Here is a 16,141-nt window from a genome sequence, read left to right on the forward strand (position 1 = left end):
CGGCGGCGGCAGCAGCTGCAGCGGCGGTCCCCGCGGCGGTTCCAGCCCCAGGCGAGGCAGGCACTGCCGACTCGGGCGATGCAGGGCCCACAGACGAGATCGACCTGGAGCGAGAGGGCGAGCTAAGCCTGGATGTGGCGGAGCGTATGCTCAAGTGGCATGCCGAGGCAATAGGGCGCTGTGTCGACCTCAGCAGCTCTTCCGAAGTGTGAGTCAGACCGCCATCGGCAGCGCCGCTGTGCTGTCCAGTCGAACTCTGGCTGACCACGCTCATCTCTGTCCGTCGGTATGTGCAGGCCCAAGACGACCTTCGCGCTGCTCAAGGTGTTGGCGTCGGCCTACATCAAGACGTACATCGAAACGGCGCTCGACTCGGCCCTCGCCACCGTCTCGCAGCACGACACGAGGGGGCCGCAGCTGCCAGACCTGTCGCTGATCGGAGTCATCCGCAACGTCGAGCTGCTCGTCTCCCTGTGGCAGCACTACGTCAACACAGCGCTGGTGCCGCTCGCCAGCACCAGCGTGACAATCCGCCGCGAAATGGTCATCTTCAACAACCACAACCTCCTACGCGTCGAGGGCAAGTGCGACGCGCTGATGCAGAAGCTGGCCGACAGTGGGTAGACCCGTGGCTAAACGCGGCGATTCCTGCCTGAGCGTCTCGACTGACCAGGCGTACTTCTCCCCCACTTTCCCGTCCGTTCCGTCTTTTAGACGTCGTCAACTACCTCGCCAACCGCCTCGCGACGCAGAAGAAGAACGACTTCACGCCCAAGAATGACGAGCTGGCCTTCTCGCGCATGAACACGGAGCCGTGCATGGCTTGCTCCGAGGCGCTCGAGAAGGTGCAGCAGATCGCCAGGAGCAGCCTCAGCTCCGCCGCCGCCGAGCCGTACATGCAGGCCAGCGTGAGCGTCGCGGGGCGACCGGGATCCGCAGGCACGCTGGCGTCGCGGTCTGCAGCCCACGACGACGAGGGCTCCGACTCGCTGGCTCACGGCTCCGCGGGCAGCATGTTGATGGGCAAGGCGAGCCTGAGCAGGAATGCCGAGAGCTTCCTGACCGAGGTCGGCGTCGCCTTCCACGGCCTGCTGCTCGAGCACCTGAGAAAGTTTACCGTCAGCCCGGCGGGCGGCCTGATGCTGACCAAGTGAGTGGGGCTGAAAGCGTACGAGCGAATCCACGGACGGCCATCGACTGACGTGTCTACGCCCTTTTACGCTTTGCAGGGACTTGGCCATGTACCAGGATGCCATCGGCACTTTTGGCATCCCCGCGCTCGCGGATCGCTTCGAGATGCTGCGGCAGCTTGGCAACCTCTTGTGAGTCAATTGAACCTGGAGGGCGGCCGCGTTGGCTGTGCGGCGATCGAGGCGCGTTCTGACCCGCTTGCCGCCCCGACGTCCCCTCCGAACAGCATTGTCCAAGCAAGCGTGCTCAAGTCGTACATGCGGGAGTCGCACCTCGTGAGTACCGCGGAGCCTCATCGGTACGAATCTGCGAGCGCCAAAGGGCGAAAGTTGAAATCTCCTCTGCTCTATGGACACCTTGCGTCTGCAGGCCAAGATCGACGAGCGGCTGCTGCGGCCCTACCTGCTGCGCCGGGCCGACTATGCACGCGAGGTGCGCGATCTCGATTCGGCGACGCCGCCCCTGCGCATGGGAGAAAACAGCGGCAGCGCGACTGGGCCGGGCAGCGGCGGTGCGACGTCGAGCGGGGCGGCTGCCGGGGCAGGCGGCGGCAGTGCGAGCGGCCGGGATCTGTTCGCCCACCTGCCCAACCTCATCACGGGCACGTCGACGCCGACCAGCGCCCATGGCGGCGGAGGCTCGGGTGCCGAGGCGATCAAGTCGCAGAGGCTGGCCGAGATCCTCAAAGACCTGGAGAGCTTTAGCAGCGCGGCGACCGGAACATCCGCGGCAGCAGCGGAAGGGGATGCTCGGATCGACGGTCAGACGTAGCAAGCGAGGGCCAGCCCAGTGCGGCGCTGGTATCAAGCGAGGAGCAGGCGAGTGCGGCGCTGGTATCAAGTGGTTCCGAGGTATTGCCAGAGGTTGACGAGGAGAGAACAGATCTACGGGAGAAGCCAAAGTCGATAGCGCGGGAGCCCATGACACGAACCGTTGCCGATCTACGAGTGGAGAGGAAGAGGGGGGGGGGGGGGGTGGCGCGCCTTTTCTATCCTTGCGCGCTTGACTCTCTACAACAGTGTGCTCTTGACGGTGCCGAGGATCTTGCGCTGTCCGGTGGCGGCGTCCATCTGCTTTGCCGAGTAGATGTAGGCCGGCTTGCCGAGGACGTCTTGGGGTTCGTTGCAGGTGATTTCGATGCTCTTTACGATGTTGCTGAAGGCCTTTGTGTTTGCGTTGGCCTGGGACCAGTCGATGTAGCCTCCGGCCCAGTCGCGGGTGCCGGCCGGGTAGGCGTCGGTGCCTGCGCCCCAGATCGAGACCTGGAGGCGGGCGGGCGTCGAGGGGAAGCGGTAGACGCCCGTGGCGGCGTCGAGGGTGTGCTTGCGGTAGACGGTGCGCACGACGACGCCGTCGATGGACCACTGCAGCCGGTTGGGCGACCAGTCGAGCGAGTACGAGTGGAAGTTGGAGCGGTCAAACGTGGCCGCGTTGGGCAGCGACGTCGGCGCAATGGTGCGCCCGTGCGTGTAGTCGCCGAAACCGTGCCAGAACTGTGGCGGTGATGGTAAGAGAGAGAGAGAGAGGGGAGCGAGAGGAGAGAAACGGGTCAGTCGTCTTGCTGCTGCTGCTGCTGCTGCGCTTCTTGGCGCGGCCACGACCGCGGGCACTCACGTAGTTTGTCTCTGCGTCCTGGCCGCTCGAGGTAGTAAACTCCCAGTCGACTTCGTCCTTGCTGTTGGACATGCTGATGAAAGTGGCCACGACGCCAGCGGCGGCCTGGTGGCGCATCACGACGGTTGCCTTTCCGTAGTACCAGTACCTGGTGGTGCTGAGCCTGGTACCCCCAGCGGCGGGACCGTCCTTTGTGAGGCGGAGGGAGACGCCCGTCTTGCCGGCGACGGCGGTACCGGAATCGAGCGTCATCTGGGCCTGGTTGGGGTCGCCGTTGAAGGATCCGAGGGCGACAAAGGGGCGCTTGGACGCGGTGAAGTCGATGTACTGCGCCTCGCACCGCGGCATGGGGCGGCACGACGAGGGCGAAAACGACGAGTCCGGATTGCACCCGCCCAGGCAGTGGGCCGACGTGGTGCCGCAGTAGGCAAACTCAGAGCAGCACGGCGCCGCCGCTCCGCACTTGTTGGCCGCCGAGCACGACTGGGCGCCGACCTGGCTCAGCAGCGCGAGGCCGAGGAGGACGACGGATAGGAGCAGGCGGTACCTTGTCGTCGTCGTGGGCGTCATCTTTGGTCTAAGCAGGGCGGGGGCCGAGGACGGTGGAAGGGGGGAAAGAGATTGGGGGGACGAGGACACGGGCGGCGGCGTCGTGGGGATGCCGCCATGATATACAAGTTTCCACCAGCCCCTGTCGCCTGCCGAATAGGATCAAGGTCAAGCAAGTCAAGATCAAGATCACGGCGGCGTTCGAGGAACGAGGAACGGACAACGAAGCTGCAAAGGTCGCAGGCTGAGCCTGCGGGATCGGCAAGCGGCTGTTCAAGTCCCGCTGCCGCTGCACATGATGATACGCATATGTACATGCACCTGTTGCCGGCGTGGGTGCAGCGTGGTCAGGGGATAGCGAGGAGCCCAAGCAAAGCGACGATCATCTGGACGCTGATGCCCGCTGAGCAAGAGGGAGCCTCGACGGCGAGGTCCGGCCATGAGCGTGGGAGCCAAGCACCTGCCTGGGACGAGCGGGTCTTTTGATCAAGGCAGAAGAGGAAGGAGGAGGACGAGTCGGTGGCCCGGTGGCGTCGTCGTTGGCTGAGCAAGTCTAGGGAGCAGCAGACAGGCAGACAGGCAGGCAAGCAGGCAGGCAGGCAGGCAGGCAGGCAGGCAGGCAGGCAGGCATACAAGCGAACGGGAGCGATGGGCGCAGGATCGTCGTCGGCGCGCAGGCACGACCTCAAAGACGTTCTTCTGAAGAAGCAAGCAAGGCGGCGTGCGTGCTCGGCCTCGGCCTCGGCGTGCGCGTGGCCTGACTGCTTGCCTGGCCTGGCTGTGCCACGGCCCACGAGGGGTTTCGAGCTTTGCCAAGTTTTGAAAATCCTCTTGGCTCGCGAAAGCTGACGGGCTGGCGTTTTTTTAAAAACGCCTCACTACCAAGTTGCGCATTTTTGAATCAGCGCTCAGCGGGGCCAGGCCGACCCTCCCGCCAAAGGGGTTGGCCACTAGCAAGCTGCTGCGCCGCACAGGTCTCATTTTGGAAGCCTCGAGTTTCTTGCTGCACGTTTGTTCGAAGGAAAAAGTTAGCTTTCAAAGTCTAGCCCCTCGGTCTCTTTTTTGATTTTTAAAAAAAGACAGCCGCATCCAAAACGTTGGAACACGCCACGGTACGCTGGCGGTGTTTGAAAGGCGTCGGTGGGTTCGGAAGCCAGGACAGACAGGCGGCCCGGCCCCTTCGGTCGCAGCGCATCCCGCTGGGCGCAGTCGACGACGCCTGGTGCCTCTCTCGCGCGAGACGAGGGCGAGGCCCACTTTACGACGCGGCGCGCTCCCTGGGACCAACACCTCGCGAGGAGCTCCACATCGGCCCTGGCAGGCTCGACTTGCGAGGGCAGAGCAAAGGCAGCTGCCAACCAACCATCCCCTCATCGACCGCCGTCAACCCCGACCGCAACGCACCACCGCGCACCATGGACCGCTCCTACTGGAGCATCGACTCAATCATCGCAGACGCATCCAAGCTGCCCTGCACATTCAACATCGACGTGCACAACCTCGGCCACCTCCAGTCCACCGACGAGGACGACATCAAGCAGCACGCCCGCCTCGAACTTCCCTTTTGGCTCGCAGAGCTCCTCGCCCTCAAGTGCGTCCTCCGCATCCCTCTTGCAATGCCCCTGTATCCCACGTCACTGACGCTGCCTTCCTCCTTGCCCCTCGCCCTGGTGGCCACGCAGCGATGTCGTCTCCCTCACCATGCCAAAGGCCTATGGTCCCAGGGTGAAGGCCGCCCTCGACGCCAACCCGACCAGCGTGCAGCTGCGCCAGCAGAACAACAACTGGTACGCCCTCGGTATGAGGCTCGCCAATCTGTGAGTGTCACGGCCGAGATTGCCCTTCGTACACTTCGACCTACCCACTCACACGCCGCCTCCCCGCCCTCATCCAGGATGGACTCCGACGAACTCATGGATGTCCTCTCAAAGGTGAGCGTGCCTACGGTTCCTCTTGCTGTCCATATATCAACCCCTTCTTTGACGCTTCGTTCCTTGTTCCTCGACGACGAGACTCCTCTCGCTTCGCTCCTCAGGCCTACACCGGTCGCCTCGCACAGATCTACGAGCAGACCCAGCACCTCTCGTCGAGCAGCAGCAACAGCGGCGGCGGAGCCGGCTCGTCTTCCAGCTCGTCAAACAAGCAACAAGGCGCCAACACAGGCTCGTCGACCAATCGATCGGGTCAACCTGGCGGTGGCGGCGGCGACGACGACGATCCGCTGACGGCATCCGCTGCGGCCATCGCAGCCATGGTCCACGACGGTCCGGCACTGGGCAGCAGCGCCGGATCGGGCATGAGCGCCGAGATGGCGGAGTTCTTCAACGGTCTCGACGACGCGGAGCGGAATCGTGAGTAGCGTCGTGCGGTGTCCCTTGATCGACTTGGGGCGGCGGACGGCGTGCTGACCGGCTGGCTTTGTCAACGTCTCGTTCACGTCATCAGTGCTGTCAAGGGGCCACCAGGCTGCTCGGATGATGAAGGAGTACCTGGCCGCTGCTGCGCCACGATGACGGGCGGCCAGTGCGTCGCCCGCTGTCATTTCGCCCTTCTCGCCCCTCTACTTGGGTCCTGTTCATCCCGCTCTGCCTTCTCACTCGCTGTACTTTTAGCTCGCATTCCCATCGCATCGCATCCGGCGTGGACTGTGAGTGCGCGGTGCGCTGTATGTGGCAGACGAAGACGTGCGGTCCAGCGGGGGGATGCCCAAGCTTGAACGCGATGTCCCGCCCTGGCCAGCTCTCACTCGACTCGACGCGTAGGGCAGCCTCCACTTGCCGCTTTCCGCTGCTTCCCATCCTCTCCCCCGCACCACCACCCACCCCTTGTCGCCTCACCCACCTTCTCTCATAACCTCACCACCACCACCAACACCGCAATCACCACAACCACCACCGCCACCACAACCACCACCGCCACCACCACCGCTTATGTGCCTTAGACAAGATGGAGAGCAAACTACCCACCCTTCACCCTCTACCGCTCTTCTCGTCGTCGCACCACGCTCAAGGCAGCAACATCCTCGCACCGTCGATTGAGTGGAAGGACTTCCATCCCCCTCCACGACGCGAGGGCGCGAGCGGGACCAAACGACGACGTCTCTCGTCTTCCAGCTCCTCCTCCTCCGCCTCCTCCTCGTCCTCCTCTTCCGCAGAATCAACCTCAGGACCCCGACAGTCCAACCCCCCATCGTCGCAGCCACCACCAGCGCCAGCGGCAAAGAGGCTGACGACAAAGGAGGCACGCACCATTGCACGCGTGCTGCCCCCCTTTTCGCTGCCCTCGAGACACAGCCTCAGCCGACCTTCGCCAGCCGACGTCGAGAATGCCGACAAGGTCGTCGCGCTCCTCCCTGCCCTCCTCCCGGGTCGGCGCGGGGAGAGCGAGGAGGACGCCGAGTTTCTCAGGCGCGTCATCCTCCATGCCCGCCGGGGCGCCGAGGGACGTGTCGTCTGGCCACGCTGGGCCTTTGTTGCTCCACAGCCCCGCTCCGGCGATACGGCGACGGGCGAAGGGAAGAAGGAGGAGGGGGAGGATTGGCAGATGCGAAGCGATCGGGGCATGCAGATGCCGCCGACGACGACGGGGAGGAGAAGGAGTAGAAGGGGCGAGGAGGATATCAAGTTCCCCATGCCCTCGTTTTGGGTGCGGAAGAAGAAGGTGTCGGACGGAGAGGAGGCGGTGGAGGTCGGGGAGGCGGGGAAGCAAGAGGCGAAGCAGGACGAGGCGCAAGAGGATGGAGAGCTGCCTGCCCAGCATCTCGACGAGGGACCGGACCAGCAATCGGTGACACTGGGGCAGCACGTCGACGATGCGCTTACAAAAGAGGAGGAGGAGGAGGAGCCGTCAGACGGCCGCTCTCAAACCGTGGCGCGGCCGACTGTGGATACCGCGACTCGAGCCGTCACAACCACCACCACCATCGCCGCTGCCGCTTCTTTGAGCAGCGTCACTCCTTCGACGACGACGGCGGTGATCTCGTCGTCCACCCCGCCTCCACCGCGCCCAGCAGAAGCCGGAGGAGGAGCGGGGAGCACGAAGGTGCGGTCCCGACTTTCGCGCTGGTTCACTTCGGGCCGCGGGATCGTCGAGAGTCTACTCGTCTCGCGTTCCCCATCTTCTCCCGCCTCGTCGTCCCGCCAGCAACCGAAACGCCGTCGCGTCGTCGACCCGCAACCGCCGCAACGACCGCGGCACGAGCAGGCCTCGTCGGCGTTGCACCACGCACACCTAGAGGCGGGCACGTCGCGCGGTGGCGCCCTGGTTCGTTCCAACATGCGTCCCCGCCCCGCTCGTCAGTCGGCTACCCTCGCTCGATCCCTCGTTTCGCTCGCCTATGCCCAACCTTTCGATTCGGACAAGAGGATCGGACGTCGATCGACCCGCCGAGAGGGTACGGCTGCAAAGCGTTAGCGAGGAACGAATCATGCGGCATTCATTAAAAGTACAAGGCAAAGGCGGGCGCCCCGACGAGATCGGCCCGCTCGCCCACACGCCGACATCGCCTCACTCGATGGTCAGCCACTGCCGATGCAGCTCCTGGGCGAGATGCGGCGAGCCGTTGAGGGTATAGATGAGCGAGAGGTTGAAGGCGGCCTCGCGGTGCATCGCGAATCCCACCGCCGGGGCCTCGTCATCGCTGCCGCTGCCGCCGCCGTTGATGCGGCGCCTGTCGCGCGAAGCAGAGGCGAGGGCGAGGACGCGCTCGTAGTGCGGCACGGCGAGGTGGAGCAGGCCAAGGTGGTGCAGCAGCCGGCCGTGGTTGTACTCGACCTCCTGACACGTATCGTCGTCGACGGCCAGGCCGAGGTTGCGCTTGTAGAGCTGGAAAAAGGCCAGGGCCTGACGTCGCCATCGCGAGGGACGCGGGAGGATGCAATGCCAGGCTCAGCGAAGTGTCTCGCAGCAGCGCACGGCTCCAAGAAAGAAAACCTACCTGAAGGAACAGATGGTGGCGATTGTCGGCCTGTCGGTTGGTGGAGCGGCCCACGAATGCCACGGCGGCGCAGAGGCAGATGAGCGGATCGTTCTGCTGGATCGCAAAGGCCCTTGCAAAGAAGGCTGCGCGAGCGCGGAGCCAGGACAAGGTGCAAGGCACGACAAGGCGGGTCAGCATGCCTCACAGCGCGACTGGCGCCAATGGCCGCCCATCGATCGGACTTACCTCCCGGTGCCTGGTAACCGCCAGAGGCGAGCAGCATGTAGCCGTAAGACGTCTCTGCGATCGGGCTCGGCTTGCTCGGCTTGGCTAGGCGGATGCGCAGCGCCTCGCTCGGCTCAGCGCCCTTGGGAACCTGCATGGCGGCGGTCGCGTCGGTCGCAGAGGCTGCGGCTGCGGCTGCCGCGCCTCTTCGCGGGTGGGCGCCGCCGTGGGGCGAGCCGTTTTCGTCGACGTCCCTGCCCATATCATCATCGTCGTCGTCTTCGTCGTCGTCGTGCGCGTCGTCACCGCTCCTCCCGCCCTCGCCCTCGCCCTCACCGGCCGCCTCGGCGCCCGTCTTGTCGCCTGCATCGTCGTACGTCGAGCTGAGGAAGATGTGGTGCGGGATGATGTAGTGGTGGGTCTTGTCGCTAAAGTAGCACGTCAGGCCGTGGACGATGGCTTCGATCTGCCTCATCCTTCGCTGATAGAACTTGACGTCCGGGTTGTGCACGAAGCGTGACAGCGACTGCTGGCCAAGGGCATTGGTGATTGAGGCCAGCAGGCGGATCGGCTGGTCGTGAAATTGATGCTCTTGGCAGAGCCATCGGATGCAGCGGAAGATGGTGTCGTAGTCGCGGGCGTATAGGGCGCACGAGAGCCAGGCCAGGCGCACCGTCATTGTGCGCCGGTACGAGCCCTTGACGACATTGCAGTCGAGGAAGCCCTGCATCACCTCGTTGACCATGGCCTGCTCGCCGCCAATCTTGGTCAGGACCATGGCGTATCTTGCGAAGAGATCGACCCAGTCCTCGATGGGGATGCCGCGGAAGCGCGCCTGGTCGAGCTGCTTCTGGAACGAGGTCTCCATGGCGCCGATCTCGGTGTGTTCTGCCTCGATCTCCTCTTCGAACATCGAGTCTTGAAGCCGGTACAGGAGATTCTGCGCCTGCGACCGGATCCTGCTGATCCCCGAGCCGGTCGGCGCGCGCAGGATCCTCGGCCGTCCCCTCGGACGGGTCCCCCGCTTGCTGCGCGCCTTCTTGCTCGTGTGCAGCTTCTTGGTATTGCGGAAACTCTCGACCAGGGCGCTGGCCTCCTCGAGCCACTGCCGCGTGGACCGGTAGCGGGCGTGGCGCTCCGCAGCGCTTTCGCCGGAGCCGTAGAGGCCGGCGCCGTCGTCCTCCTCGGCCAGCGTCAGCGGCACGTCCGTTCTCCAGAAGCCATCGATGAAGACATGGCCCTCGAGCAGCTCCAGCCTTCGCCAGCAGAGGAGCGTCTCCTCTTCGCGCTTCCTCTCGATCTTGAGCCGCTGCTCGCGATCGTAGTTCATGCGCGCCCTCCCTTCGGCCGGCCTCGGCTTGATTTGCGGCGCGAGCTCGTCAAAGAACGACATCTGCGTGCCGCCGACGGCTGCCTCGGCCGCCATTGCGGCATCGCCATCCTGGTCCCTTCCCTGCTCGGCCGCCTCTGCCTGCTTCTGCGCCTGGAGCACGCGCACGACGGTGCGGAGCGTCTCGAGCGACTTGTCCCGCTCGCCCATCTCCTCGTACACCTCGGCCAGGGCCATCTGCCACTCGAGGTTGTCCGAAGCATGTTCGATCAGGGCCTCGTAGTACTGGGCGGCGGAATCGAGCCTGCCCAACGCATGCGAGCAGGCCGCCAGCTTGGCGTGGATCTCGATGTCGTCGATGACCGTAAGGGCGGCCGAGACGAGCTCCTGGTACACATCAAGCGCCGCATCCCAAAGCTTGTTCTCGAAGAGGCAGTCGGCGACATCCTTGAGGATGTTGGGCGCGTCTTCCGGTCCCGCCTCGATCAGCAGCTCAAAGTGACGCATCGCCTCGTCGACGTCGTTGATCATCATGCGCGCCTTGCCGAGTCGCAGGCGGATCTCGGGATCGATCGGGTGAGGGGGCGCCATCTCGACCATCCTTCCGTACCCGCCCTGCTGGCGACTCTGGGAAAACTCGTCGTTGCGGTCCTCGTCAAACTCGCGGTCGTCATCGACGGCGTCCCAGAAGGTTTCGGACGCCCGGCCATGGAGCCAGCGGACCGTCTGGCGGACCACGGCAATCGTCTCGACAGGCTTCCGGTCCATCAGGAGGAGGTCGGCGAGCGTGACGATTTCCGCGACGTTGAACTGGTTGACTGGTGCGTCCGGGTCGTCGTCGAGCACGGTAGGATCGGGATAGGTCGCCTTGCTGTGCTCGAGGAATTCCTCCATCACGGCAATGGCACGGCCGTAGCTCTTCAGGCCGACGAGGACCGGCACCAGCTCGCGAACGACGGATGCGTCGTGCGGCAGCAGCTTGAGCAAGTCGAAGAAGCCGTTAGCGGCAGCCTTTGCGTCGCCGAGGTCGCGCAGCATGGTGGCGCGGTCCCAGATGCTGTTGACGTCGGTCCGATCGAGCCTGATGGCCTGCGACAGGCAAAAGACAGCCTGGCGGACGAGGCCGATATGGTAGGAGCGGTAGGCGAGGTCCCTCCATTCTGCCATGGCCCGCGGTTGGAGATGTGCGCCGACGATTCTGGCCTGGATGGCCTTTTCCTCGTCGCCGAGCTCTGCGTGGATGATACCGAGCATATGCCAGGCCTGAAGGGCGGTGGGATCGATGCGAACGATCTCCTCGAGCTTGTCCATTGCCTCCAGGAGGAAGTGGTCGACGTAAAGCATGGTGGCCTGCGCGATGAGGTCCCTCACCTCGAGCGAGAGGTTCGCCTCTTTGAACGTGCGCTTCACGCGCTTCTTCTTGTTGAATCCAGCGGCGGCGCGGAGCTCGGCCTCGAACTCGGCAGTCTCCTGCTCGATGGACGTGTCCCAGGTCTTGCGTAGTGCGCCTGTCTGTCTCGAGGTGTCCTGGAGGGAGCTGACGAGGCGAGCGAAGCTCTCGCTCTCGAAGTCGACGTCTTGATCCGTGGCCTCGGTGTTGCCATCAAGGGTCAGGCCCAATGGATCGAGGAGCGCAGGATCGATGCCGATGGAACCGCGTCCGCCCCTGCCCGCCGGTTGGCGGCGTCGGGGCGGGCCGTTCTGGTCGCTGGAACTGTTGTCGTCGTGGTCATCGTCGTCGTCGGTGCTGTCATCTTCGGAGGATCCGGACTCGGATGTAGAGCCCGAGGAGGAGCCTGACTCCGAGTCCGAGTCCGAGTCGCTTTCGGCAGCGGCCCGAGGTGTTCGGACGGACCTTTGGACGCTGCGCTTTGGCGTTGTGGTTTTGGTGCGGGCGCCCGACTTTTTTCCAGTGGCGGACTCGGGCACGTACTCGTCGGCCGAGTCGTCGTCGGCCTCGTCGTAGAGAGGCATGCGCTCTTCGGTGTCATCGATCCACGCAGCGGGTGAGGGGCTGTAAGCGTCTGCCAAGGGACGCTTGCGCGCCGAGGAGCGCGAAGGTCCGGCACGCGGGGTGGGTGACGAGGTCGACATGGTGCGGATGGGCCTGGGCGCCTTTAGGCTGAGGTGGGCGATGGCGGATGGGCGGGCAAAGAGTCATGCCGCCGTGTCGGGCAGGGTGGTAGAAGGCGGCACGGAGCAGGCGGATGGCGGGTGAAGGAAGTAGAGTAGTGGTGGTGCTGAGTGAAGGCAGGGTGCCCCCGTCGGAGAGAGGGCCGAACTGAGCCTGCTGGCTGGCCAGCCTGCGTTGAGCCTAGGCTGCTGCTGGATGGCCCTCCGCCCCCAAACCAGCGACAGGGTCCAAGCTCGACCTGATGCCCGCCCCTCCTGCCTAGCTCTTCTTGCTCCACACCAGGTCCAGGTCAAGAGGTCGGGCGCGGCGCGGTGACGGCTCAGCGGCGTTTTGACCTCGGATCCGAAAGAATGCGCAGGGTCGCTCGCCAGCCAGCCAAAAGGCCGCCCTGCCAGGTCCAAGCGGAAAGGGTGGCCAGGCAGTGGCCAACAGGCAGGCTGCCATGTCAAGCGTTGCGCCCGCCCTCTCTCTCTGTCTCCTTCTTGGCCCAACTCATCCATCGCATTGCCTTCATCCTCCCATCTCCTCGTCCCTGGCACGCCTCGCCCTTGCTGCATCCTCAAGGCTCGAGGCCTATCCGCAACCCGCTACTGCCTCTGTACGCCCCTTCCCGCCCATACCTCCGCCGGTCGCAAACACGCCCGCCCGTGTTCCGACGAGGATGAGCTTCCTCTCCGCCCAGTTGGCCGCCTCGGCCAACCAAGCTCAGCAGCAGATGGCGCGCAATGATCCAGATGCAGCGGCACCGCCGTATCCACAGTCCCCTGACCCGACGCTCCCCGACCCCAAATGGCTAGAGGGACTCGAATCGCACCCCATCTTCAGCGGCACCGCTGCGGCTCACACCACAAACCACCCTCACCTCGCACAGCACTCCACCAACCCTCGCCTCATGGCCGTCAGGAACACCGACCTCATCCTCGCCGCAAACGGCGAGGTCCGCATCGCCTCTCTCCTCGATGCAAAGGCGTCCGTCAAGCACCAGCCCATGTCCCCCTCCCCCTCCACCTCGAGCTCCGGCCTGTCTTACAAGGTCCTCGAGCCCACCGACCCTGCCCACATCGACTGGGAGATCCGACACCTCCTCGTCAATCCGACTGGAAAGCTGCTCGCAGTCGTCGGCGAGTACACCGTCACGCTCCTCGTCCTGCCACGCTCTGGCTACAGCAAGCAAGTCGGCGGCGAGATTGCCTCCCGCTCCGTCCCCGTCGCGCCCTACTACCACTCCGTCCACGGCCTGAATCGCATCGCAAAGGTGCAGTGGCACCCATGGGGCGAGGCAGGCACCAGCCTCCTCGTGCTCACCGACGACGGCCTCCTCCGCGAGTACGACGTCTCACGGGACACGGAAGAGCCGCAGCAGGTCGTGTCGCTCCTGCCTCGCACCCACACCTCCGGCGCCAGTCACCTCCACAGCCGCTCTCGCTCGGCCACGCCCACCGCCGCTTCCCTGGCAGCATCCATCTACTCCTCCCCCGTGCCCTTCCGCAAGGGGCAAGAGGCTTCCGCAGCCTCGCCGTCTAGGAGCCGAGCGGGCACTCCCGGCATACACTCGTCCTTTGGCCTCACGGCCGATGACGACGACTCCCGCATCGCCGTCAGCTTCACTCTCTGCATCACGCAGACGTCGACCAGCGCTCGCACCATGTTTGACGACATCGAAGACGAGGCTTGGGCGTCCAAGGCCAAGTCCTCGCGCCGCGCCGACGACTGGTCGGCCTTTACCGTGCTGGGCCTCATGAAGAACGGAGACGTTTGGGCTATCTGCCCCTTTATGCCCCGCAACGCCATGGTGCCGCCCTCGTACATCCACCTGCTATCCCGCCTCACGACGCTGAAGCTCTCCGCCACCGACGGGAGCCAGGCCGAGGGAGGCGATGCCGAGCTCGAGTCCGAGATGCGACTGCGCTTCCTCAACGCCCTCCTGAAGCAAGTCGGCGATAAATCGGGCGGACAGCGCGAACGATCCGCCAGCCGCGCTCGCTCGGCGGCCACGCCGGGCCCGGACCGTGCTAGCCGCTACAGGTCGACATCTGCCATGGACCTCGACCGGCTGTCTGCCTTGCCCGACGGCGCAGACCCGGCCGCCGACGATGCTCTCGACGTCAGCCACGACATTCCGATACGTCTGCACCCTCCTTCTTGGGCCTTCGCCGAGGAGATCGCTTCCTCTGGTGGCAAGAATGCACCTCGGGCCCAAGGGCCGTTCTTGCTCAGGCCGGCGCCCGTGGAGCTGTGCGACGAAAGGGAGAGCGCCGCCTGCGACATTGCCTGGTCGTGGCTCGATAGGCTGGGTCAGCCCGGCACGAGCCAGGGCAGCATCTCCGGCCTCGGCATCGTCGCGCTCGTCGGCCACGACGGCCGCGTCGACGTCGGCGTGCTGCTCGAGCCGGTCGAGCCTAAGTGGGGGAAGGGCGAGTCGCGCCAGCGCGCTGCGCGCAAGAGCGCCAAGCCGGTGCGCACCAATCGCTATGGCCTCTCGGACACTGAGGACGAGGGCGACGAGAGCGTCGCGCTCGACTTTGACAGCCTGACCTTGTCGAGCAACGAGGCGCTGCCGACGCTGCTGATGTACGAGACTATCGATCTCGGATTGCTCGACTCGGTGATGGAGTCGAGCAAGCACGGCCAGAGCGAGAGCTCCGACGTCCTGCTCGACGCGTCTGCGCGCAATCGCCCCTGCTTTGTCGCGGACCCGCTCTACCGCGACACGCTCTACGTCTACCACGCCCTCGGCGCCCAGTGCCTTGGCTTCGCCAGGTGGGCCGGCAAGCTCATCGACGTGCTCAACCTGCCCTCTGAAGAGGACCTGGAGCTCGAACAGCAGGACGGTCAGCAGGGCCGGGAGAAGGCCCTGACCAAGCTGCTGCACCACGGCGAGACGACTGAGGTCGTCTGGATCGTCAAGACGGTTACGGCGGGCGAGGCAAGCGCGCCATCGATGAATCCGATCGTGGCGGTCTGCATCCTCTCGGACGTCTACCTATCGTACTCCTTCATGGCGGTAACTCAGGACCTGCAGCTCGTCGCACTCGAGCTGAGCCTGAGGATCGACACCGACGACCTTGTCTCCCGCGGCGCTGCGCAGGGACCTCGCCGCGGCACGGCAGCCGACGCTGCGACTCGCCCGGACCGCCCGCGAGCCTACGTCTCGCTGCTCGGCGACGGGACGCCATTCACGCCGCCCGCGCTCTTCAACCAGAGCGGTACGCTCAAGGGTCTGCCATCCCAGCCACGCCGCGCGGCCGCGGGCTCTGGGGACGGGTCTTCGTCGTCGTCGGAGCTTCAGGTGACTCCGGACACGCTGAGGCAGCTGGGCAAGACGGTGGAGGGCTACCGCGTCGAGATCCGCGACGTGGTGCAGGCGGGCAACGCGGTGCAGGCGCGGCTGGACCTGCAGGTGCGCGAGATGACGCGGATGCTCGACAAGCTCGACGCGATCCGCAAGCGGTGCGAGCGCGTCTCGGGCGCTGGCGGGCTCGACGAGAGGCTGCGGCGCATCCGGGCGCGCCAGCATGAGCTGACGAGACGGACGGACAAGGCGCTGCAGAAGCTCATGGATCGCCACCAGCCCAGCCTGAGCATCTACGAGAAGCGGTGGTTCGACGAGCTGGGCCGCATCGCCAAGGAGGTCGGCGTCGTTGCGGACGGCAAAGCGGACAAGGACGGCAAGGCCACGACGACGACGACGACGACGACGACGACGTCGGGTGGAGGAGGATTGAAGGCCAAGTCGGAGCTGCTGCAGCACCACCTCAACCTGCTACGTCCGTCGCTGCAGCAGATGGTCGAGGAAAAGCAGAAGGCCGCGCGCGCCCAGCAGAGGCAGGTGGCCAAGGACACCTTTAGCCAGGAAGCCAACGTCGCGAGCGGCGGTGGTGCTGGTGTGGGCGGAATGGGGAGGGAGCAGCTGAGGAGGGTCGAGATGATGCTCGGCAGCGAGACTAGGCTCCTCACCGAGGCCAAAGCCAAGATCCTCGAGCTCAACGCCAGGATCGCAAAGGTCCAGATGCAGGTTTAGCTTGCGTTCGACATCAGTTCGTCGGACAGACGAGTCAACAGCCACGAGATCGAAACCGTCGAGCTTTGTAGCAATATCGTGATCCGGACCGCGTTGGGCGATCCTCTTTTGATGATGGGCCAGGTCGACGAATCCATCCCCTCGATATCCCCTCACTCG

The 16,141-nt window shown here is 65.0% G+C and overlaps 5 protein-coding genes across 5 annotated transcripts in view; 3 read left to right on the forward strand and 2 right to left on the reverse strand.

Annotated features, from left to right (window-relative positions):
• Positions 1-1,962, forward strand: part of PFL1_03589 (uncharacterized protein) — a gene marked incomplete at both ends in the record, with an annotated part of 3,987 nt that extends 2,025 nt beyond the window's left edge. Inside the window, 6 exons of the mRNA XM_007881108.1 lie at positions 13-208; positions 297-616; positions 715-1,150; positions 1,230-1,322; positions 1,418-1,466; positions 1,561-1,962. Of these exons, the coding sequence (XP_007879299.1) occupies positions 13-208; positions 297-616; positions 715-1,150; positions 1,230-1,322; positions 1,418-1,466; positions 1,561-1,962 (1,496 nt within the window). The remainder of the gene's footprint in view (positions 1-12; positions 209-296; positions 617-714; positions 1,151-1,229; positions 1,323-1,417; positions 1,467-1,560) is intronic.
• A 239-nt stretch (positions 1,963-2,201) lies between these two features.
• PFL1_03590 (uncharacterized protein) lies at positions 2,202-3,375 on the reverse strand (the record flags this gene model as incomplete). Its single annotated transcript, XM_007881109.1, has 2 exons — positions 2,202-2,684; positions 2,806-3,375. The coding sequence occupies 2 exons, from the start codon at positions 3,373-3,375 to the stop codon at positions 2,202-2,204; spliced, it is 1,053 nt and encodes a 350-aa protein (XP_007879300.1).
• A 1,394-nt stretch (positions 3,376-4,769) lies between these two features.
• Positions 4,770-5,867, forward strand: PFL1_03591 (uncharacterized protein; the record flags this gene model as incomplete). Its single annotated transcript, XM_007881110.1, has 5 exons — positions 4,770-4,945; positions 5,037-5,171; positions 5,249-5,285; positions 5,390-5,705; positions 5,800-5,867. 5 exons carry the CDS (start codon positions 4,770-4,772, stop codon positions 5,865-5,867), a joined length of 732 nt encoding a protein of 243 aa, XP_007879301.1.
• A 1,993-nt stretch (positions 5,868-7,860) lies between these two features.
• Positions 7,861-11,921, reverse strand: PFL1_03592 (uncharacterized protein; the record flags this gene model as incomplete). Its single annotated transcript, XM_007881111.1, has 3 exons — positions 7,861-8,196; positions 8,291-8,415; positions 8,519-11,921. The coding sequence occupies 3 exons, from the start codon at positions 11,919-11,921 to the stop codon at positions 7,861-7,863; spliced, it is 3,864 nt and encodes a 1,287-aa protein (XP_007879302.1).
• A 701-nt stretch (positions 11,922-12,622) lies between these two features.
• PFL1_03593 (uncharacterized protein) lies at positions 12,623-15,982 on the forward strand (the record flags this gene model as incomplete). Its single annotated transcript, XM_007881112.1, has 1 exon — positions 12,623-15,982. One exon carries the CDS (start codon positions 12,623-12,625, stop codon positions 15,980-15,982), a length of 3,360 nt encoding a protein of 1,119 aa, XP_007879303.1.
• Positions 15,983-16,141: the final 159 nt, after the last annotated feature.

Source organism: Pseudozyma flocculosa, assembly GCF_000417875.1.
Source record: "Pseudozyma flocculosa PF-1 unplaced genomic scaffold scaffold00011, whole genome shotgun sequence".
Taxonomy (NCBI): Eukaryota; Fungi; Basidiomycota; class Ustilaginomycetes; order Ustilaginales; family Ustilaginaceae; genus Pseudozyma; species Pseudozyma flocculosa.